The sequence below is a fragment of the Syngnathus acus genome, chromosome 6 (genome assembly GCF_901709675.1).
Source record: "Syngnathus acus chromosome 6, fSynAcu1.2, whole genome shotgun sequence".
NCBI lineage: Eukaryota > Metazoa > Chordata > Actinopteri > Syngnathiformes > Syngnathidae > Syngnathus > Syngnathus acus.
In genome coordinates this window covers 1,480,301-1,505,561 of record NC_051092.1, presented here as the reverse complement: position 1 = coordinate 1,505,561, position 25,261 = coordinate 1,480,301, and the positions used below count along the sequence as shown (strand labels likewise).

Genomic DNA, 25,261 nt, shown 5'->3' with positions numbered 1-25,261 from the left:
GATGTTTGGCAGGGGCGTACGTTGCCCGGGCCTCGTGAGCGCCCAGTGGGCGAGGAGGCGTGTGGCTGGCTGAGTGAAAGATGGCGGTGTGCACAGAGAGCGAGTGCACACAAGCTGAGGCTGTGACAGAAAACAGCGAGAGTTTGGCTCCCGCAGCTCCGTCTTCCAACACCGACGATTAATTTCTTCTTCTTGTTATTTATCTCCAACAATATGGCAACCATCATGCCGCACAGGATAAACCAAACATTCTCCGTCAGCTTTTGATTTTCAAAGGTCACACTAGGAATTGCAATTCTGTGTGAATAGTGTGTGAAAGCTGACAAATGCTGGCGGCAAGCTAAAAATAAAACGGACTGACTGACATTGAAATAAACCAATCATAAGGGCTTTTACACTGCAGTCGGTTTTCCACTTCAAAAAATTGTACCACGTTGAAGGCGGGCTAGCTCGCAAGGAGAGGGTCACCTATGTGAGCATATTGATCTGTGGCTGCGGTTAAGCTAAAAAAAAAAAAAAAATACTGAAATAAAATGGCCCACTGCAGCAATGAGGAGAATTTTTTTTTCCCCCCCCCCAAAAGAAAAACTTACCTGTTCATAGTTCTGGCGCAACCTGTTGACAGAGCCCTGGCTATTAGGAAAGTAGTAATTGTGTCATGGATCTTGACAGAGAGATGAAAATCTTTGTATGTCTTTGCTTAGTTTAGCCTGGGTTGTTAGCGGGAAATATGGAGAGTCTTTGCCACGTGGATGTTTTTTCTAGCTATGAACATTTTTAATCAAACAAACAACAGAATTCTTCCCAATTGGTATTTTAGACCATTTCCCAAACCTCTCGACTCCCGTTTGACATTGTAATAAAATGTATTAAGATCATAGTTTGTGGTATATTTCTGGTTGAAACAATTAGTACAGGCCATTCATTTGAAACATATTTATCAATTCTCGAAACAATGTCTCCTAGGTTATTCCGGGTTTCCTTTGTTGTGTGGGTCTGCTGAGGAAGCACCTGTACGTGTGTATGTCGAGTTTCCGAGTGTACGCACGTATGAGTAAGAGCCATGTTCCAGCCGCCGGCTCCTCTACTGTACTCCGGGGCTGACCAGTGAGTCGGCTTGAATCACCATCAGCTCCAAACTGCTTCGCCTGGCCAATTTGAATTTTACATCTCTGCTGACTCCTAACCCTGTCAGAACCTTTCTTCTTTATCATACCGCCGCCTCCAGTGGCGTCTCGACAAGCCATAGAAATTAACAATTCAAATTAGAAACCCGGTCGCAATTACTGTGATATTGTCAGAGGCTTTGTTTAAGCTAAATGTTAAAAGATAATTTCGCCCGTGGCATTTCATCGGGAGTTAATAGCTACGTCTGAACAAGCGAGGAGTGAGTGAGCAGTTGATTCAGGCTGCTTGTCAAAGGTGTCAGTGGACAGTGGTTCAAGATGGGAGATAAAAGGGAGTGATTGAGCAACGTACATTCACGGGAATTCCGATACCAAGGTTCAAGGTTATCTGGACAAATCGGACTCGTGTTACCATTCATTCAGGCCTCCGCAACCACCAAAGCAGCAAATTAGCAATTCCGATGTCTGCGAGCAGGTCTGGCCAGGGAATGCCTGTGAATCCTAATGCCATGATTAAACTTTCATATCCATCCTGGGGGAAGTGCTGCATATACAAAATAAGCCATCTCTTTTTATTTTGCAGCACTTTAAGTAAGGCTGTCGACGTGAGTAAACACAGTAGGGTTAAATCGACAAGGCGGGTTTGAGGGTTAGGGTTAGAGAGCAGAGTCGAGTCTCTTTCTTCAGTGGAGATGTTTGCGAGTGATACACTTCACTCTCGAGTGTGATTACTTTCAACAATGAACAGTTGTTTCTTCCACAAATAAATAAACTTTACATCCGGCAACGTCCGTGACATCCACTGTCTCAATTTTCACTGAAAATGGAAAATCCAATATGTATATAATAGCCCGCAAGGTATGTTTTTTAGGAATATGGAAGGAATTGGATGATTTATGTGGAAGTAGATGCTTGTCAAAATAATGGACCGTAGCTATGCTAGCTAGCTATGCTAATGTGATACCAAAACTAGTGGAGTGTGTGTTCCTGTGGCAATGACGATTTACCTTAAATGAAGGTAAAATCACCACATATTTCTGCTTAAATTGATTAAATGTCAAGTCGAGTCGGTGTGAGGTGTCCATCCTCACTCACAGCAGTCCAGACCTTGAACGTGGCCATTATGTAAGAGCGTCTTATCAGCGTCTACCGCCTGCCGAGCTTCCCGAGCTCCCCCCATTCCTGCTGCTTCCTAAACGCGGGCCTTCATTAGCAGGGCTAAATGTCCCCGGTTCTTCGCAATCTCGATCATTTCTTGGCTTGGGGCAATCCAATAATTACCTGGTCTCATTTCCCCTCCTTCTGGCCAGTAGCAAAGCGTTCTGACTTGCATTAGTTTGCATGAAATATTATCAGAATATTGCACATTTTTCCATCCGGCAGCCTCTGACACAGGAAATATGGAGTCACCGCAGCTGTGATTGACAGGTGTCTGTTTTCCGTCTCCCCCACGAGAGTAATTCTTTTGTTCTGTGAGGTAGAGCAGGAATTTTAATGGAGGAATAGGCGTGTAGTGTGTATAAAAGCTCTGACGCTTTTGTTTAACCTCTGTCTGCCATTATTTCTGAGCGCTATTGTTATGCATTGCTCTTTGTTATCTACCGCATAGGTGTAAAATAATTCGCTGAATTTAAACTCTGGAGTAAGTTCACTTGTGTTCAAAAGAAAGAACTATTAGCGTTGACTGTGGAGTACTGCTAATGGAGCAGGTTGCTTTGCAGCGACTATATTGCAAACGATAACCGGGAGGGTGGGCTTGAAAGTTCCGGGTGATGGTTTGGAGGCCAGGAATTCCTATTATTAAATCCTATCAGTAATAAAGTCCCACCAGATGTGGATTAGCAGATGGCTAAGCTTCACCACGAAAGGCGAGGGGCGCCCAACATCTGAGGTCAGTGGAAATCATGATGCTAGCGAAAGTGAGCGTTGAAATGATGTCACGCGGACATCGCTGGTTCATTGTGTTTGCCATCATAACATTTCTGCTACATAGCAACATACACATGGAAATGAAAAGAATAACGTAACGCATAAGGAATCACTGTCAAGTAAAATGTCTGCTAAACCGCAACTCACTTCAGCTCGCTAAACGAGAACTCACTTCAGCTAGCATGAAAATCTTAGCTCTGCTCGGCCTCAACTGTAACAGGTTATTAAAATATTTGGTGTTATACTGAGATCGCAAATGGCTGAGGCAATGTTTTGTCTTGACTCCTTGTGACTAGCGAACAAGTCAGAACAAAATAGCTCCAAAATGACATTGCTAAACAAACAATACAAACAAATAAACAAACAATATGTTGCAAGCATTTGTTTCTGGCATTTCAAAAATGCTAAATTCATTTTCCGTTTGCATATTTGCAATTCTCTGACTTTCAATTTCAAGAGTGCATGGGAAAGATTGGTGCGGATCGAATAATATGTTGATTGGCATGCTCAACCTTAAAGACGTGTATGAATCAAACCCCACATCAACATCTCTTTGTAATGTGAGCAAAATGTGCAGGCGCTTGGTCTCCTTTCTGAATGTTCATGCGCTTAAGCGTCTGGCCTCGCCCCGGCTGTGGAAGGCGGCGATCACTTTGGACTTTGCGACCGTCACTTTAATCTCGAATGAAGGCTCGGCCCGGGCCCTCCGATGCCAAAACAGTCATAAACAGGCCTGTCAAGGGGATTGCGGCGCTAACAGTACAAATGGCAAAGAACCCCCGGGAGCTCACAATGCCAGCATTATGGTCTAATTCAGATGAAGCTTTAACAAGATGGGCTTTCACATGAGAGCGTTTGTCTACTCTGCCTTGCTTAATGCGGCATATACCATGGGCCGCCCCTCCTCCCCGTACGTCCATTTGAAATTAAAAGCGTGGTCGTCGCATTCCCGTGCTGTCGCTTGGCCAAGCGCATCCTTTAGGAAGGAGACTCTGAAATAACATTGCTCCATTCCCCCAGCTTTTCAGATTGCGCCATCAAATGTACGTTTCTCGATTCCGTCACGACCCGCTGGAGCGTATGCGCCTTTTAATTTTACAACATTACTATACAAATGAAGACAATTTCATGTCTTAAGATGTAAACGTGTGTTAAAATGATTGTGTGAAAGTGATTACTGGTTGCGGCGTGTTGTGACACATGCAGCAAGCACGACAGCTGGTTAGTAATTAGAATAATCTTCTCCCTGGTAGTGATTTAGCTTTCATGATGGCAGCTTACCTCAAATTGAAAATAAATTTATAGATAAATGCCTCCGCTGTTGGAGCAAATTACAGTGGCGTAACTGAAAGGAGCCAAGTTGTTTATTTTGGCGGCAAAAGAGCAATCAGAGAACAACACGCTCAGATTAATGGTCTTGCCACCCCGGCAGTGATGAGGCAAATGATTGTATTTTACTCTCAGCACATTGAACTCGACTCCATCGCAGTCATTACGGATACTATATTATTATCACAAGTAGACGCTACGGTTTATTAAGATAATTGAAGGTTGCGTCATGAGTCCCTGCCTACGGTGGGTAAGCGGTTAGCATGTCTGCTTCATAGTTGAGCGGTTCTGACTTCAAGTCATAGCTCAGGCTTTCCTAAAGTGAGTTTAAAAAATGATGAAAACTTGTCAGATTACTTTTCCGAGTCAGTTTATCAGACTGAGTTGAGGTCAAATTGGTTTTTGGGTCTTTCTTCTCTTATGCCATTCATCAACCAGAAAGTAGCTAACTGGTGCTAGCATTATGTAGCGACTAGCACAAATCTTCCAAGTTCAATCTGCACAGACATTGCACTTGAATATATGATGCTGGTTTCTTTCGGATTTTCTTTTGGAATTCCAAAGCTTCTAAGAATTTGGAGCCCAGGGCATCTGGCCTCATGCCCCACCTAGCGCTAGCCCGCTAGCCCGCTGCACTGGCAATAAGTACAAAGATGCAAACATGCATGCACATAATTTGACAGCGTTTGAAATGCGGCTGCACATGTATTACATTGTTTTGCTCTCGGCTTCCGTTGTGGCGTATGGAGGCAAATCCCACGGTGATGAAGCGTAGAAATCTGTCATGGAGGAAGTATAAGCCTTTCATATGCACAGCAGAGATAAAAGGCGGCCATTTTATCAGGCGAGCTGTCGCGGCAACATGCCTGCGTCTCGGGGAGCGCCTCCAGAAACATGTCCGTTAAATGACATGGCCCAACGCTCGCCAAAAAAAGGGACGCCCCCGTTTTGTTCCGAGCTCCAGCCTGACAATTACACCAATTACGCCAGCCGCTATGTTGACAAACAAGCGGGAGAGAATCGCCTGCCCGTCGATTGGTCGCTACGCTCTGAGCTCCCCCTGCTGTGACCCCTTTTGTCATTTAACTAGCGTGGAGGAGAATTGCAATGGGTTTTTGCAAAAAATTCCCCAAGCTGTTTGCTCTTTTGTAAAAAGGGTAGCGGGGTGGGGCGACATTTGTGCCAAGTCAACAGGCGGAGAAACGGATCCAATGTGTCAAAAGCACAGAACAGAGGAATCATTCTTCCTGGAATTGTGCTTTGTTGACGTTGGTGTTTCTTGACATGGGATCTTAAATGGTGACCCATCATGCAGCCTTCAGGTTGATGGGGAAGTGGGACTTATGGTGAGACCTTACCTTTTCACAAGCTTATCACATTGTGAGTGTATGACTGTGTTTTCACACCTAATACCTCAAACATTGACATGCTAGGATTTTCCTTTTTTTTTCCCCCCCCCTGAGAGTGTTGTTTTATTCCGCAGCAGCATTTTGCAAGGAGATTTCAAGGAAATAACAAGAGCAGATTATAGTTGAACAGCGAGAGCGAGGTCAGGAGCGCTTTCATAATAGCTGTGGAAAGCAGCTGCATGGGTCCCGCGCCACGAGCGCCGTTTTTGTTTCTTGAATTACCGTAACACTGAAGTCACGCTCGGTGCATGCGAAGTGTCATTCGCTCGCTGAATACACAAAGTGAGCACAGCTCAGTCGCTGCGTGGTGTCTCCACACACACACAGTCTTATGTAACAGAGTGTAAAGCAGGAGTTAGCAAACATTAGAGGTCAGCTGGTTATTAGGACAGTGGAAATGTACTCGTTCACTGGAGCACTGTGTACACTAGATGAATTACATCAGTGGGCAGTTGGATAACATGTTCTTTTGCGCCTCCTATTAATTATTATTAGTGGCTAGCATTTGTGCCTCGCAGTGGTTCAATTCTCAGCTCCTCTACGGAATTCTGATGTTGTCTCTGTGTTGCCGTGGCTTTCTGCTATCTTCCTTTGGACTTTTGATTCGATTTAGCTGATGTTCTTTAACAGCCAAGGTGCTAAGATTTACACCTTTATCCGACAACGACCGTCTGGAGAATCTATTAGTATCCATTTAAATAATACCAACCCGAAGCTTCGCTAGTTCATCGAACTGTGTCCGATGGCGATAATGGGCCCCATGCTATAATTTAACAATATTACTCCTCTTTCCGGTGGCAGTGGTAAAAATTAGCAGAGTGAAAAATTGTTAGATGTCCCGTCCTAAAGAACAAAATGTCTAAATTAGATAAGAGCTTTCCAGATGAAACTGTTTTTTTTTTTAAGACAGTGAGTCACTGTTTGTGATTAATGTGGATGGAAGCCTACATGGCACATGTTTGTACTTACACGGACTTTCAAGAATGTCCACTAAAGATTAAGCACAGTGTTAGCTGTTAAATGCTAATCGATTGTTAGCTTTGCGAGCATCTTAACTCCTCCGTTTTTGATATCAGACTGTCAGCAGTGAATGAGCATTTTGAAATTCACTCCAAGAGCAACGGCAATTGAAAAGAGTTGGCAACCTTTTAACAACGCGCCGGCGCCGAGAGTCATGTTGCATTGTTTGACAGCTCGCGAGGTTAAAAATAACGCCGCTCGCAGCAAATTAGACGTATCATTTGGCTTCTAAGTGAGAGATGAATCTTTGTGTGGATGCTCCCGCCATGCCGTGACAACGGGGCGATACATCAGCATGTCTTTCTCATAAACTCCAAATGGAATTGTAAACAGATGAAGCAATTTCACACCAAATGCATTCCGGCTGCAAGCCTCGCCACTTTTCAAGTGGAGCGCCGTATCGTTGCCGTACACATCCACTGCGCTGTACGTTACTGTCCCATGCAGCCGGAGTACATAAATCATCATTTGGGCCGCTCGCTGGGTTATTGCTGCCGCTCTCAAAGTGTTTTATATGTTTTTTGATCTGATAATAAATCTGACGTTATTGCACTCATGCGGCTAGGATCACAAGCCCAACCTGCCGCCCTTTATTACCACAGACATCAAACTTGATCATATTCTGCCCTTCCAAAGACAATAATGTGGCATTTTACTGACACTGTCACAGAGCTATTCATTTCACAAGATGTTTATAGTCATGGCTGTAGTATGCAGTGGTGTACAAGTACGCATGGTGTATATTGGTGATTGATTAGGCCCCTGGGCTTTCATTTTGACAACTGTGAGTGTCTATGAAAGCCATTTGCTCCCATTAGTCTGACTAAAACTCTGTCGTCATACTTTAAAATGGTCCATAAAATGTCATTTATTAACTTTTTGGGTAATATTTTGTTTGGAACGGATTAGCTTCATTTACATTATTCCCTATGGGAAATGTTGCTTTGGTTCAACTCTATGGCGTGTCACCTTTCTCAACCTGCAGCATTGTAGGAGTCAACTTTTCCATGTCATTCAATAGCCAAAAGCTCTCACAGTGGAGTGTCTGTTAAGACACTCAAAGAAGTGTAAATGTGGGATTCTTGTTACAGGACGGTAAGCAAATCCATTTCCATCAGCTCCTCAGGTTAGAGGTGAGGTATCGTGTTCTCCTTTTCAACACTGTAGCTCCATTGTTAGGTCATTGCCAATTCCCGAGCAAGCAGAGGAAGGATGTTCTTTGTCTCGTGTTGTCTCTCAAACTAATCTCGTGTGTTCTTTAAGAGCCACAATCTCCATTTGTCACCGAGTGCATGTAACCGCCTTCACCCTTGACTTGTAAAATGACTTATTAGTCTGCATATGCAGCCAGCTCAGTGCAGCCTTGACTCCGTCTGCTTGACGTGATTCATCTCCTCCTGCTTATCTGACAGCTATTGATGTGCTACACGGATAAATGCGCTAGATTGATGGAATTAAAGCCCACCCCATTCTTCTCACGCTGTGCATCCCTGACACATGTGAGACTCATGTCTCTCATTAAAGAAAATAAATGCTTCAGGCTTCCTTCCCGCCAGGTTGTCAAGTTAGTGAGCGTTGTGCGTGTGGGAAGCGACTGCACTTGTTTCCCCTTTCTGTAATCCACCCCACCCCCTCCTTCCTTGCAGAATGGATTTAGTCCGGCCTTGAATGTCGAGAGGGTGGAGTGCAAATTGCAGCTGACGCCAAACAGCAGAACATTTAGCTTGTTCACAGAACCCCGATTGAATTATACAAAGGCACGCAGCTATCGATTATTTCATTACCTTTCGGTGTCTGGCAGCGAAGAAGACAAGACGACAACTGTAAATAGTTATTGTGGCGTTTTCCCCTCAGCTCTCACTTAACGTCGAAGCCCCTGAAGAAATCAAACCTTATAAACTCCCTCCACTTTGGCACTTGGCTGTGCATCTCCATTTTGGGCGTTAACTCTATTTGGATTCCACCGGAGTGGATTAAGAATTCTTTAGCGCAAACCCACGGGATTGCGGGAAACATAAAAGATGCGACTTTCTTTTTTTTTTTTTTTTTTGCATCCACGCTGTACAAATAATTGCGGGTTTTCGACGGAGTCGAATTTCAAGCGCCCATCTATATGAGAGAGTGTCGGCTTTGATGTACAAATCCACATTTCAGTGGGGATTAGCAGAACCCCAAAGGTTAGCGGTTGCTAATTACACCAGATTGCATATACATATCTTAACAAGGCAGCCGTAACACATGCGAGCTTTCATTAGCCTTTCGATAAGCAGACGTGCATTTCGATAGCCTTTTCACGCACTCCTGTATACTTTGTCTGAGCTTTTGTCCCTTTTTCCAAACCGCCTACCTGGTGCAATATAATTTGAGGGATGCATCAGTGAATGAGAATTTGCGCAATCCTATAAACGAACCTCTCCGAGTCTTCCCAAAGCTCCGACCGCAGCGCTCTTCTCTTTTACTGTATTTGGCTGGCAGCGTTTACTGCCTGCCGCATTACCATAATCCTTGGTTCCCTTCCACAAACCACCACTGGCTAAATGAATCTATTATTTTTTGCCCACAGCCGTAAAGATGCAACAAAATGCAATGTATTGCACGAGGGGAAAGAAACTTTGAGATCACATTGAGATGTCGGTTTTCTCCCGCATGTCTTGGCAGCTGCGTTTTTTTTTTTTTTTTTGGAAGAGACGACAGTGAGCTTGACCTTCGCTAATCTGATTGCGTAAGCTTCAAAGGTGGCGCGAAATGTTGCTTGGGCTCGCTGGCTTTTGTTGTCGACTCCCCTCGCGACCTGGTCAGCGCGGCTGGGTGTTTTTTTCCGACCGCCTGCCTAAATTAAACATGTCCGGACGGAGGCGGGCACTTGCACCGCCACAGGAAACGCTTTTTCATCTCCTAATGAATGCGCCTGAGGGGGTCCCGCAGGGGGCTTCACTTCACCCCTCATTAGACGGGGTGCTGCCTCTTCCTTCATGCTGCCGAGCAACCTCCTGAAGAGGGGCATCCCACTTCATCTCCACATCCCACGCTCCCCTGCCCGAGGGCGGACGAGTGGACATCGCCTCCCCTGCCCCGCCCCCTCGCTCTCCTCCTTCCTCATCGCAACACACAGCTCATGTTATTGTTGCAGAGCAGAGTCCACCACGCTCCTAATGACATTTTAATAGCCTTGTTTTGTCCGCCGCCATGTGATTTATCGCTTTACACACCCTCCTTCTTACTGTATTGCGAAAAGTACTCTTGTGCTCACCGTGAAGGATCTGAGAAGTGGCTCATCTCGCCGGGCCCCATAGCACAGCGCGGTTACATTGGTGCGGACAATATTGACAGCTCCCTGCTAGTGACGCAAAATCAAAAGCGCCGGCCGGGGTGAGGCAACGCCAAGCCAAAGGAGCAAGCACTGACTGTCAGCTGACTCCCCGAGCTCCTGTCTGGAAGCCCAACAGGCTGGAGAGCTGATTATTCCAGGGCTTTTGGGATGGCTTTATGCAATCATTAATCTTGGCACTTGTTTATTTGCCAGGGATTAGCGTAGCGTGCTGCGTTTAGGGACAGTTAGACAGGGCTATTGTTTACCTAAAAGGGAAGGGAACCTTTGCTTTGCGCATGGCTGCTTCGTCTGTCCGTGTTTCGCAAAAGGAGAGGGAATATGTCGTCTGTGAACTCGGCGTGGCAGTAGACGCTTCTCGGGTACCCTCGTCGTCGAGGAATGCTTTTTAAAAGCAGCTACTAGTGCAGCGGAGGAGAAAAGGCAGCTTAATCCTCATTGATGTCCATTTGAAGACTTGCGGACATCTTGCGCTCAATTTCGGATGAGCCTCAGCGCACAATAGAGTCAAGAGAGTGGCGGGCTCGTCAACAGAGGGCGCTGTTACCGATGAGTGCATTGCCGACAAATTCATTTTCAAGTTTGACATTTGCAGTTGGTCCTCCACAACACACATGAATTGGGCACGGTTGGATTCTGCCTTTGACGGAAACTTGCCACATCCAATATGGCCACCACCGCATTTTTTTGTGGTAGTCAATGTCACGTCCATTTTGGATGTGGTCGAGCCAGATGTCTACAGTTTTGGTCTTTCCGTATATTCCACGAGTACACTTGTCTATGGATCAGTGAGCGAGATTGCGGGAACTTTTCTTCCAGCGCTACTGGTGTGTGGAAAGGTCGTCCGCTTCTAGTTTCAGCTTTATCACAGCTGTGGATCTTTGGGTAGCAGGTTCAATATCGCCGCTAATATGACAAGGCTCATTTGTCTCAGTCACACATTGCTGGATGGATCAGATGACCATTGATTGCATTTCATCTTCTCTATCCTTGCTCACTCGCTTTCAACTGATGAAAAGCTTCAAGAGTTTCGAGAAGAACTGGAGCGAGTCCATATACAGAATAGCTTAGCTAGCAACTAACAAGAAATAAACTTCTGTTGGTATCGGCGGCCTTGACAAGGAATCGATACCTCGGTTAACCCACCCCTACTATCAAATTATCAATATAGAGTATTACTTCACTCTGAAATTAAATCATAGGAACATATTCGGCGATGTAGCTTTGTCATTGTTTTATTGCTTTATGTTTGATTTTTATTGACATGCAAGACTTTGCTTCAAGTACGTTTTAACGTGCTCTATAAAGAAAGTTGAGTTTATTGTAGTTGCATTTATTTTTATTTTACCATCTCAAAAATACGGAGAAGGTAGAAAATCAATGGTCCGTGAAACAATCTTACTCATGAAACTGGTTGTAGTTTCAGATTAATGCATTTAGGCTGCAGGCAGAAAAAACAATTTCCAATATTTTACAATGGTAAACTTTGTCCCATTGACGCATGTGCAGAGCTGAAGTCAGGTCACATGTAAAAAAAAAAAAAAAAAAAAGTGAGTCGCATCATGGCTGTAGGCACACACCAAGCCCCCCCCCCCTAGTTTGGAAAACAAATAGCAACCGTGATTACTATGCGGCCAGTCTGTGTCGTCGGGAAACATGTTTTCCTAAGGAGACCGCAGAGGGACAATTACTGTCAGCTGAAATATTCAGCCTGCTCGCCATGTGTGTTCTGGCCACGTGCCTAAGACCCACTGACCCCAAGCAGCAGCATGAGACGGGACCTCTCGTGGTCCCTCTCCCTCCCCTCTGCATCCGCTATTACCGAGTGAGGCACTCAAGTACGCACTTTGCAACGGGAAGGGGAAGGGAAAAAAAAGCGCACATAAAAGCACATATACTTGTCACCCTTTGGGCAAAGAAGAGACCATGCAGGAAATTGTGCAATGTAAGTTTTGATTTTCTTTGTGTGAACCAGTCGAAATATCCTGTTCAAAAGCCCACAGCAGACTTTTGGTTGTCTTACAGAAATGCATACTAATACAGCAATTAGAGAGGGAAGCAAGTTGTACAGCGTGGCAGTGGAGAATTCCCCCGTGAACCACTACAAGGCTCTTTGTTGTTATGTAAAGGTTTCTGCATGTAATTGCACTGGATGTTTTGAAGCCTTCATTATTTATATATTCCTGTGCCTTTGCAAAGGAGCCCGGCCGGGCTGCTGTCCCCCGCGGGGAGGAGCGAGTCGGCGTTGGGGCGAGTGTTCGCTACACAAGTGAGGTGTCTCACTTCGGCGCCGGACAGCAAAAATCAAGGCGTTGCGGCCGTATAGTTCCAGTGGTCGGAGTGAAGACGGAATTTAGGAAGAACAGCAGCTGTCAGTCAGTTTGCTCCTGAGTTCAACCTCAGTGAGTCAAAGCTTCGCTGCATTCATTTAAATTAAATTTGGAAAAAAAACATCAATTTGTCCCGTCCTATATATTCTAAATACACCACATCGGAGTTTGAAAAAAAAGTTGATATTTGATCCCTGAACCTCAGAGCTGTGATGTAGCAACCAGCATGTAAATATTTGCTCCATATTTATTCTATTCAGCTCTTGCGACACAATGCTGTCGACACATGCCGTTTTGCTTTCAGCGCAAAAAGTCTCTTCTTGTTCTTTGTCTAATATTTAAAGTTGAAGATTAGGAGTTGAATCAATATTTTTTTTTCCAAATCCTGATTATTCATTGTTATCTCAATATCTATCCAAGTAATCGTGGTGGTGCCACCACCCGTAAATTAGCCAGCGTATTCCTCCCCTTCCCTCTACCTCCCGCCTAGCTAGCCTCTTGTGGAGAATGTCAGAGTGCTCTTCAATAAAACACTCAAGTAAATACAGGGGGAGACGTGCGGTGGGAAGCGTTGCTTTGTTGTACAGGCATCTGGCGTTGGGCAGCGTTGAAATATTAATAGGCCTCACACACAAACAAACACACAGTCAAGCACGCATGGGTTCATCCAAAAAGCAGCCCGGGGCAACAGGCCAGTTCAAGCAAAGTCACCGCACAAATGAAAGCAAGCGTCAAATAAAACATCTCTGCAGCATGGCGGGTAATCACAGCGACGTGATTGGAGGGAATTAACAAGATGGAGCATGCACGGAGAATGTCTCAAGTCATTCTTTCCTTCCTCTGTGGTCGAAATATTTTGGATGACTGCGGCGTGGAAGCATGTTGAAATGATGACGACGACGTGTGCTGGGCTCCAGGTAAATTTGCCCGCTCCGTTGTTTGCTTTCCAAAGCAGCAAATGCCATTCCAGCAACTGTTGTAAATATGCCTGGGATCCATAAACAAATAACGCATACGTGGCGTGCCACCGGTGTCCTTTGCCGCTGACATTCACATAACCTTTGTTCTGCTGCATAAATGGAAATAAATTCACAACTTCGCACGGCAACAAAATAAAAAGCTGAATTCCTTGTTCGAGCTTCAAATCCAAATAGATAAATTAATTGTCTTTTATGTATAATAAATCTGATATTGCTTGTTGTAATACAGGAATGTTAAAAAATATATTTTGGAAGAAGACCTTAAAAAAGAATATTAAATCGCAATATTGAGGAGAAAAAGCCTTACCGTATTTAATAATGGCACCAAAGCGCCTACACTTATTTTCAATCAGCTTTTTGTGTCAAAGTCGAGGGAGTAGGCAGGCGATGCTTATTGTCTTTTTTTTTTGTGTGTGCTCACAAAATATTATGAAGAGGAGAATGTATTAATAGTTTGTGTGATGGAAGAAGAATTATTCATCTGCTCATAGTGCCGTCCCCTGTCCACTTCCTTGCATAATCTCTGACATGAGCCTGCTGCCTTGCGTCACACTGTCGTTGACAGATGTCACACACACACACACACACTGACACACACAGTCTGACAATGAGGCAAAGGTCTCTCAGATATGCTTTCATTCAAAAAGCTGTTTTGACAGTGAGCAGGTAAAAGCATTTAAACATTCATCATTTGGTGGGAAAATAATGTAACGGTCCAATCGGGAATGGGTTAAGCTCTCAATATTATGACACTGGAGCCGGAACGTTCAGGATAATCTTTATCCTTCAAAACGTCACCAGTAGCAACGTTCAGTCGGGTGGTTGCCCAAGCGCCCTCACCGGCTAATATGTTAGGTGTTCCTAATTTTATGAGACGGTGTAGAACTGCCTTCCAGGGGAGCTGCCATATTTCTTTTGTAACAATTACTCATGTATTGTTGTGCCTATTGATGTGGCCAAAATATTAGGTACACCCCATTTGTTTTGTTGAGGTGTCCCCAATTAGGTGGCCAAAATAAAATGACCTATATTTTTCACCAAATTATTATTTTCGACTATAATACATATTCAGATTATTCAAGCCAATTTAGTTTGACCGATTCAAACTATTCCGGTGCCAACATGCTCATATCATGATCATACCATGTCATCCCAAATAATGTTCTCCTGAATTGACATTCTCTACTTCTAATTCCAAATCATGCCCATTGGAAAATGTGTTTTGGATATAAAACAAACTGGAAGTCGCCCAGCATCATGCAATAAATGTTGACTTTGAATGAGCCACAGTATTTTAAAGGAAGCTCTCTAATTTTAGTATATGCATATTAATCGGCGTAGAAATGACTTCACCATTTCACCAGCCTTTCAACATATTTCTCATCTTTGCATTTTTCATGATGTCACTGTACATCTGTAAATGAAGCATTAATGTGCCTGCAGGGCAATATTCGGTCGTGCAATGTCTGTCTATGCAATGTTGCTCCTAAAGTGAACTTGACAGGCCCCCTCTAAGCTGTGAGTGCGTGTTTGGCAAATTGTTGTGGGTGTTAGCAATCAACTGTCACTCTGGCGCCCTTTGATAAAGGGGTGTACTTTTAGCAGCGGGCACATCTCAGGGCTCCGGAGAAGACAGTGAAGGTCACTGGGTGAACATGCAGAAGCCACGTTGGCCTTTTGAACATGCGCCTTGAGTGACGCGTCATCCTCCTCCGAGGAATCGAACAGCGTGCTGAATTAGTGTCCTTGAACTGCCCAACCGCACAAAGAACAAGTCTGCACTACTGGCTAGACTTACGAAGGCGCTCGCTAAGACTGGATGATTTTGAGAATTTGCCATTTTGTCCTCTCAATATTAATTCATATTATTAGCGTAGCTGCCGGTTCAAACCGCGGCAAGATTTTAAGTTGTAAACAAAGCGGGCAGGGGGATAAATTGGATCAATGGCACCACGCCGGTCAAGCTCAAGCTAGCTAGCAGCAGCTCGTCTCGCACCACAAGACACTTAACACAGCGGCTCCTGTCGATAGATATTGACTGTGGGACTAGGAGTGCTTATGTACGTTGGCTTTTTTTTGTGTCTGACTGACTGACCCACTGTGAAGTTGACTCAAGTCCTTTGTAACCAAACAGGACCGCTTGGAAGTTAAACACTGACTCTTTAACTTTCGGGATGGTTCATGAGCTGTTTTTTTAGACTGTGATTCGCAGTCGCCTAAAAGTAATGTGATTCAGGTCGCTAAAGTATCTGTTTGTTATCGGAGCATTTTTATGCAGACAAAGTACTGCAAAAAAGTAACGGTATCGGCTAGCTAAACGTGATGCAGTGTAAGCATAGCATTAGCATTTAGCCCTCCGGAAGTATAAAATTGAAAGGATCAAATGGGCTTTCAGTTGATTGCAGACCTACGCCAAGACCAAATTGTAATGCCAACGATCATTGGCAATGTACAAAATGAAACAGCCAAGTATGTTGAAAAGCCATTTGTAAAATGATACTGCTGGGAGTATAAAACGTGTTGTGGTAAAGTCTGTTTCACTTCAGACCTGTTTGTGATGGTACATTTTGTTATGACTAGTTGCAAATGGAGAAGATGACCTGAGAGCTGTTTTCATGCCAGTGTTGAAAAATAACCTGAAATCTCAAATTTTGTCATGTTGACTTGTTAAGCCCAATCGATATGCCTTTGTCAAAACGAAACTGACAAGTTTCGCCATACCGAACCCTCCGGGTATGCATTTGTACTTACCCAAACTGGAAGCCCAGCTTTGTCTAACGTCTTTTTTTTTTTTTTTTTGTCCATATTATGACAAAGAATGAGTGAAAGGATGTTTCACATTGCATTTTCCTCCATATTGTGGTTTGGCATGTGCCTTCATGGTGTGTTTGATTTCAAATTGTTTTCTCCTTTTATTCTCCCCTGCACCTCTTTTGGAAAGCAGCTTATCCCAGTGTGGAAATAACTAAATGTTCAGACAAGGAAGCACAGAACCTCCCTCAGCTGGTCCAGAGACAAACCTTTTTTACTCTTGAGTGCTCTCCACATCCAGCAGCTTATGCAGTGAGAGGGTGTTAACCGGCGAGGATGTGTGCACCCAAGGCCTTCCTGCTTGCAGATAGCGCTTTTGTTTGCGAGCTTTGCTTTTGTGTGTGCGCATCCCGCCTGGCCTGGCACCGGCGTGCCCCGTCTACTCCCACCGCTTTCACCTGATGTGGCACGGCGTCAGGCCCGAGCGAGCGAGCGAGCGCCCGGCCAACTCGGCTTCGTTCGGAGAGATGAAGGCATCTCCTTGCGTGGGGGAGGGGGAGGTTAGTGGCAGCCTAAGCCTGGAGCTATCGCAGGCTGGAGCTCAGAGCCAAAAGCCTGTGGGCCGGATCGTGTGGGTGGAATTCTGTCTTAGGCAGCCTGGCCGTAGCCCTGCACTACCATCCGCTGGCACGGGCCCGCCACTGCACTCGTTGGCTGGCCACAACCACAGCGAGTCATAATTACAGCACGCTTCACTTGTTGTGAGTGCATGTCAGAACAAATTATGTAAGTAATGAGGCTGAAAATGCTAAAGGAGTCGAAACACACTGCACGGCAAATGCTCATGCAGGGAGAACATAGAAACAAACAAAGGAGTGCACTCACACGGCGACAGGCCCATTTGCCATAACGAGCGACCGTTCGCTGTTAGGGAAAGATTAATTATGAATTAACCCTCTCGGATAGGGTTTCAAAGCCCGCCCCCCTGCCTGGATTTCGCAATCATCTGTGGCGGCGAGGTGCATCGCCCGCCATTGTGTGCGAGAATCACAAATGGCAGGACGTGTTGTATGGAGGAGGGTTAATTGTGCACCATCCACCACTTGCTTTTGTTCGTTTTGCTAAAATGTAGGCTAATTCCGTGTAAACACGGCCCCGTCTTGTTGACTCCAGCAGTGCGAGGAGACAGATGCAGATTGCTGAATGAATAGAGCGTGAGTGGATTAGAGGCTCTGTGTTAAGGGTCTCTCCCGGGCGGGCCTGGGGGACAAGGACATTATCCCCATGACACACTGCGGCGGGCTCCTGGTCGGCTGATTAAAATGTGGATTGAACCCCAGCAAAAGTACTTGTGAGGTGATCAAATCGACATCAAGAGATTGAATGCTAAGGTGTGCGAGAGGCTGTGAGGAGCTTGGCGGATTTATCATTTGGAGAATTAGGCATGGCTGGAGGGAAGAGGCTGATGTAACGCTCCGACATCGCCGACGGAGCACTGCTTCTTAATTATCGTTTTTTTTTATTGCATCTTATTAAGACCAAATTGTCATATTTTACTTTAACTGGTGCACTGCTTCCTGGCATTTGGATTGGCTGCTCAGAAATGGCGAGAAAACAGCCCAAGGTGATGTTTCCTCGATTTAGATCAGATGGTAGATTTTGTCTGGCGCTGCAGTCGGGATGTGGGAGATGTTGAAGGAGGGCTGTGAGTTACCGGTGGGAAGGATTGGAGCAGCAGTCGCGCCATTGATAAGAGTTCAGTCACAGTGTTGCCTTCTCATGATCCCCCCCAAAAAAAAAAAGATGAACACTGTTGGGATGGACTCAACCACACTAAAGGGTAGAAGAAATAGATGTCGTTACATTTTTTTCCTAACTAGTCAACTTATTATTTCACAATATAACCTAAATCAATAATCATGTCTAAAGACGGACATTATCAAATCAACATTGTCGCTTTAAACTAGGCTGAGCTGAATTATCATCCTGTTTCTATTCTTCTTGTCAAATTCACCAAATTCAGTGTTTTAAAAATGTGCTGCCATCTAGTGGTCAACAGTGGAATCACACACAAAGCGTTCTTTTGACGATTTGAAATGAATACCAGTCTTAAAATTTTTTTCACTTTTTGACATTCTCAATTTATTTCTGCAAAAAGTCAAAATTGCGAATATGCTTCATTAGACTGAGCTATCGAGTGTATCTTGAGTTGAACGCGAGTCTCTTTCTTATTTCAATATTGTTTAGGATGCTAATTGACACCATATTTACATTTTGTAAGGGCCTAAAAGTTGACATTGCTTTCTCTTTCACAAACTCTTGCACACAATTGTAAAGATTCCAGTAAAGCTTTGTGCAAGCAAGCATTCAAAAGCCTGCGGAGATGTTTTTTTTTTTCTTCTTCTTCTTAACAGCACAGAGCTCTTTTATGTAGCAACAAGCAGCCACGGTGAGGGTGTTGTACAGTGACATGTGACAGCAAAAATATATTTTATTTATTTTTTCGCTCTCTTGTTCTTTTCTCTCTCTCCCATGCAGCTCAAATCGAAATAATTCCCTGCAAGATCTGTGGAGACAAATCATCAGGCATCCATTACGGTGTGATAACATGCGAAGGCTGTAAGGTAAGCGTATAAATAAATAAAAAATGTTCATTACCATCTCAACATGTGTTTGAGTGGAATCAAAATGCTTTGGAAAAAAAAGTTCCTTGCAGACTGTCACTGTGGTCAAGCACTAAAGCGAAAAAGCAAAAATACATTGAAAGTCTCGCTTTCCCTTCCCATTTCAGGCACACCTTTTCCGGCTGCTGTTCTTCTTGAGCCGAAAAGATCCAAACGTAGACTTTTGAATTAGAGCAGATTGTTGTCTGTTTGCCACGTTCACTTGGCTCCATTGAAGTCGTCTTTTGTACGACTTCACATGTAGCAGCCGTTCAAACACTTTTGTGCTGAGAGTGTATTCTCGTCCCCGTGCTTGTCACCCAGCGAGCGCATCATTAGCATTCCTCAGCCAGCCTGCACCTTTTGCAGTTTGCGTCCGCACGTAATTGTCTACGTGAGGCTTTCTGTCAGCTTCTCCCTCCCTCAGCCACCGCGTAGAACAGAACCGTAAAGAATAAACTGCTGAAATATCTCTTTAATGATCGCTAATTAGTCCAGGCAGAGAGACCTTTAATGATATGTACGAGTCGAAAAGTTTGGATCATAAATCATAGCGTTATTACCGAGTCCTGCGTGTCGCCGGCAGTAATAGCCTCTTCCTATAATGGCTTCCATTATAAAGCCAGTTGGCAGCTGTCAGCTGTTTTCTTGTAATTAAACAGCCAATGAGCGGCTAATTAAGACATATGTGTATGGAGCGCTAGAGCGGGGGCATGTTAATGATGTGCTGGAATCAATTCATTAAGTCAAAGGATGAGGAATCCAGTCGGTGTGCAATGCTTACGCGCCCAACATGCCAGATAATAATCCCAATGAAGGAAGATAGCGTGTTATCGCATCGGGCCAAACATGCCGCCCTCGTGCTTGGACACGCGCGCTCATCCGGATGCCAGAAATTACACAGCCGGCCGGGAAAATACCAGTACAGAGCAACTGTGTTATTATTATTTTCGTTGGGGTGTGAAAGTATTTAGTGAGACTCTAAAAAAGTTGAGTAAACTCAAAGTTTCAACGCAATTTTAAGTTGGATGTTCAGTTTTGTTGAAAATTAGCTTTCCCACATTTTCAGTTGATAGAACTAACTGGCTCGTGTTGAATCCCCCATCTTAAATCAATAATAAATTTTTTTAAAGTCCCTCCAAGTAACAGTTTTAGCCCCAAAATATAGTGTAGCTAAACTAAGATAAGCTAAGGATTACTTTTGGTGTAAACCACATAACATCTTTAGACAAAAAGTGACGTAATTGAGTTGGTTTTTGTTCCCTCGTATCCAGAAGAAATTCTAGATGTAATTTGACGCTCTTCTGATGCGCAGGGCTTCTTCAGGAGGAGTCAGCAGAGCAATGCGGCCTACTCCTGCCCCCGTCAGAAGAACTGCCTGATCGACCGCACCAGCCGCAACCGCTGCCAGCACTGCCGGCTTCAGAAGTGCCTGGCGGTGGGCATGTCACGGGATGGTGAGTACTTCACGCGTCCACGTAGAAAACATTGCGACTGGGCAGAAGGGCAACATTTCTGGCCAAAGGACTAAATAAAAGGTAATAAAAAAAAAAAAAGGACTCGATAAAATCAATATTGATCAAATCAAAAAGTCATGAAAAAAATCACTCAAAATGGTTACTCGCTTTTATGATGTCAAATGCAATGTTGGGAACTAACAAAAAAAATGCTTAGCTAATTTTAATTAGCAAAGCTTATGGTTATTTAAAGCTATCATAAGACATACCGCATTGGCCACAAGTCATTTTGGAGCCAACAACAACAAACAAGTCTCTGTTTTTTTTTATTAGTCAACCAAGATCTTAATCAAACTCAGTTGACTTTACTGCAATGTTTTTCATATGCTATGTAAAAAGTACAGATATGTATAAGCAAAAAGTCAAGCCAGCTGCGACTAGCGCAAAACAAAACTCTAAAGCCGTTTGTAATCGGGATGTTTTGTTGTCATCTACCGTGTACACAGACAAGCCTCATTTTAATACACGCTAGACTTGCACATATATACATATTCATGAATGCTATAAACCTAGAGTACATGAGCACTTTGGAGTGCCTTTGCTGAAACACACGCACACACAATCAGGACAGATGAAGGTGACAACACATGCAAGCCCATCTGCCCTCTGTCTTGCCACACATGCACACAATGACCAGCTGACATAGTTCCAATACCCCGGAGCAGCAACCAAAAAAGTCTCTTTCTCACCGCCGTGCTCATCTTTCTTAAAAGTGCTTTTATCTGCAGACACAAGATTTATTTTTTCTTCAAAGGAGGAAGAGTTCAGCCAAGAGTGTGACATAATGTGATTTGTTCTCTCAGGCATTTCTTGCACGTCAGTGTCGTGAATCTTTACTGGATAAGAGAGAAAAAGAGACACGTTAGAACAACAAGAAAAAAAATCGCTTTATTGAACACGATACAGAAATAAATCTAAGTGTCTGTAATATTACTTAATGCCTGGGGGCTTGCTAAAATAAATGATAAACTCACATAATGCATCTAAACAATCTAGTGACAAAAGATGTATAACAAAAATCTGTAATCTTTTTAATTGAAACAATACAGATGATATTATTTCATTTTTCTATTGTGGTTATATTTTGCAATTGTGTGTACCCTTTGACCTGGAGAAATGGATGCTACATAGGCTAGCACATTACTTCTCAATTCCTTTCTGTTATGCCGCCCTCAGAAAGGAAATGTTTCCCCAACTCTCCTCAGTGACTATAAATAGTATCATTTGTCTGTAGAATTTTAATATGTACATCTCTGTATAACATTGTATCCTAATTAACATGTTCCCTGGGGTCACAGGCGCTCCCCCTAGCATCGTACCGTGCCCCCCTAGGGGTGGTACTAAGCTAGCATGTTTTTTATGCCGCGCGCTGGCTGTCACATCTGATGATAAAAAAAATAAAATAAAAACTTGCTCTTCCGCCTTCTCTCAGTGGTGTGCGCACACTCACAACTGACAACAAGGCACTCTAAAGCAACAATGCTACAGGCTAGCTAGCTAGCCAACTGCATGTTGGGCTGGATAGCCACTGATGTAAATGAAGCCGCTTAATTTTCTGTATGCTGGGGCAGGCCACGGCCCAAATGCGTCACTGGGGCCCGCCACACCACAAAAAATGTATCATGTGGATGATTGGACGGATGATTGCGTAATAGTCACTTAGACGTGAAGCACCTCCGACAGAGAAGTTGTGGCTTTGTTACGTAAACACGTCTTAATGACGCATTTCATCATCGGTGACGAGTCACCTAACAATGAGCCACGTTGTCTTACAGCGGTGAAGTTTGGACGCATGTCCAAGAAGCAGCGAGACAGCCTCTACGCCGAGGTCCAGAAGCATCGGCTCCAGCAGCAACAGCGGGACCACCAACAGCAACCCGGGGAGGCGGAGCCTCTCACACCTAGCTACGGCCTCTCGGCCAACGGCCTGACGGAGCTCCACGACGACCTCGGCGGCTACATGGACGGCCACACCCCCGACGGAACCAAACCGGACTCGGCTATCAGCAGCTTCTACCTGGACATCCAGCCCTCCCCGGACCAATCCGGCCTGGACATCAACGGCATCAAGCCCGAGCCCATCTGCGACTTTGCTCCCGGATCTGGCTTCTTCCCTTACTGCTCCTTCACCAACGGAGAAACCTCCCCTACCGTGTCCATGGCAGAACTAGGTGAGACGCATCTGAGAGGATGCGGGAGGGGGCCGACGATGATGGAAGGGGGGTGGGTGGGCAACGCAACCGTGGGGCAAACGACACAAAGGTTGCTTAAAATAGCAGAAGGTTGGAGACTCATCTCCAACACTCATTAAGAGCCTCTTTTTTTTGTAATTAGTTTCCATTAATTAGGGCCAATCAGGATCCAGCAGGGCAGGCGTCTGGGGAAATCATTTTTTTAGGCTCCCCTGTGCCAAGGAAGTCCTTTTAACAGATGTGTTTTCAAAACCATTTAAATTCTTCTGCTCACTACTTGTCTCAGAGCAAATGTGACCTTTGTTTGAGTGAATAACACCCCCCCCCCCTCCTCCTCCATGCATTTGTGTCATAACTAGATTGGCTTTGCCTCAATCGTAAGCTATGAGCTTTCCTGGAGGCAGTAAAAGGAAATGTCAACACGCGTTTTTTTTTCCACTAAGAAAAAAAAAAAAAAAAAACAGGGGGAGAAGACTCCGCCTATCTGCATCCCCTCCTTGCTGCAAATGAATCATCTTTTCTTGTAGCAGCTCTTCTTCCTCACTCAACTTATCCAACTTAACTTTTCAGAGCACTTGGCCCAGAATATCTCCAAATCACACATGGAGACATGTCAGTACCTGAGAGAGGAGCTTCAGCAGATGACCTGGCAAGCCTTCCTCCAGGAGGAGGTGGAGAGCTACCAGAGCAAGGTAGCTTGACCGCACGCCCCCTCCGGTCCAAGCGGCTCACTCATTTCCATCCCGTTGTCTTTTCAGCCGCGGGAAGTCATGTGGCAGCTGTGCGCTATCAAAATAACAGAGGCCATTCAGTATGTGGTGGAGTTCGCCAAGCGCATCGATGGCTTCATGGAGCTGTGTCAGAACGATCAGATAGTGCTGCTCAAAGCAGGTATGACAGCCTGTCAACACACTTCCACACCACACACACATGCATAATACTGATATTGTCACGAGGGCGTAGCTGACCTGACTGCACAAAGACTTTCCCGTGCATGGGCGCATCACAAGATAAATGTTAACAATGTCAGAGAACACTTTTTTTTTTCTTCTTCAACCCACAACCTCCTTTTCAAGATGTTGCTGCTGTAGCTTTGCCGCCAACATTCTTGTGTAGAAATGCTGACGCTCACACATACTCTGTATGTCAAGTCATTCAAAATGTAATAAGATGCTCTTTGGTTCATAGCTCCAAAAGGTTTTTCCTCGCTCACCTGATAACCAACAAAGCATTCTGCAACAAATGCATTCCAGCAAACAATTGTCATTTGGATCAGAACCATAGGCTGGATTATTGCCCAGGCTGAGGTCATATTGAGGACCCTCAAAATCAGAATCTTATGATATACTACTTAATCCAGTTCTGTCGGCACATTTATATTTATAATATTTGTATTTATTTAATTTAATTTTATTCTATTTAATTTTATTCTATTTAATTTTATTTTATTTACTTTTATTTATTTAAGGCAGAATTTTGTGTATAGTTCCTATTGTACCGTTTACCATTAAATGAGTGGAGGTGTGCCTACAGTTGCGACCGGGAGCTTTTTCCATCCTCTAATGTCAGTATTAATAATAAAACAAGTCACACAGTAGCACGACTACTGCTAGCTGTTACCTTTTCCTGATCCGGCTACAAATTACAGGGTAGACAGAATAATTCCCCCGCTATCTTGTTCAGTAAAGGTTGAATGAATAAGCGCTATCGCTACTAAATGAAGCGCAATTGTTATCTGACTTGTCATTATGGATGACTAGCCTTATGGCTGATATGATCATATCATGTGAAGGTGCTCAAACTGACAGCTGGCTTTTTCATTTCATGTTGCTCGTATTGTAAAGGCACGTGTTTGGCCTCGCTGACTGATGTCTTACTGTTGAGAGCGAGGCTGAAGGGAGGAGGAACAATTCAGCATGTTGTTGCCGTCTGTCTCCACAGGCTCTTTGGAAGTTGTGTTTGTCAGAATGTGTCGTGCCTTTGACTCGCAAAACAACACGGTGTATTTTGACGGAAAGTACGCCGGGCCAGATGTGTTTAAGTCATTAGGTAAGTGGACGCTTGCCTCCCCAGCGTGCTTTTGTGTTACCTTGTGTGTGTGTGTGTGTGTGTCACTCCTTTTCCCTTGATGTAGCAGCCAAAATTAGAATCTCCTAATCTGCTCCACACAATACTGAAGGCCTTGAAGCAAACACTGGGCGTTCATCCCTGCTTTACCTGGCATCGCCTGTCTCTGCGCCTCTTATTTATGCCAGGAGCGAGATGATAGCGAGGCAAGGTTGCATCTGACTCCTGTAACTGTGGAATAAATAGAGGCAGACAGAGCTTTGCCGTTTTAGGCAAAAGCTATCAAAACCATCAACCATAGGCTGACATAAAGAATCTCAGATCGCTCAAATAGCATTTTTGTTTTGCCGTCGTGACATAGTTGAGCCTTCCGCCAAGGAATTTCCCACACGATTCGATTCACTTAAGTGGGATTCCAATTTGATTCGATATAGTAGATCAGTAAGTTGCGATTCAATGAGTTCTTTGTTGTCTATATATATCTATAATGAACTAGCCAGGACTGTCAATGTAGCATTTCCTTCAAAAACATCTCTCCGATAAAAAACGATTCAAAACGTATCTCGTTATATTTTCAAGTGAAACCATTCGATTTGATGCACTTGCCATGTTTAACTCA

The 25,261-nt window shown here is 44.3% G+C and overlaps 1 protein-coding gene across 3 annotated transcripts in view; it reads left to right on the top strand.

Moving 5' to 3' along the window:
• The window catches only part of roraa (RAR-related orphan receptor A, paralog a), a 144,413-nt gene that overhangs the window by 112,442 nt on the left and 6,710 nt on the right, over positions 1-25,261 (top strand). For all 3 annotated transcript variants that reach the window (XM_037254300.1, XM_037254299.1, XM_037254301.1), the window contains 6 exons: positions 18,742-18,827; positions 20,182-20,323; positions 22,159-22,554; positions 23,146-23,267; positions 23,334-23,466; positions 24,517-24,624. In XM_037254300.1, the coding sequence (XP_037110195.1) occupies positions 18,742-18,827; positions 20,182-20,323; positions 22,159-22,554; positions 23,146-23,267; positions 23,334-23,466; positions 24,517-24,624 (987 nt within the window). The remainder of the gene's footprint in view (positions 1-18,741; positions 18,828-20,181; positions 20,324-22,158; positions 22,555-23,145; positions 23,268-23,333; positions 23,467-24,516; positions 24,625-25,261) is intronic.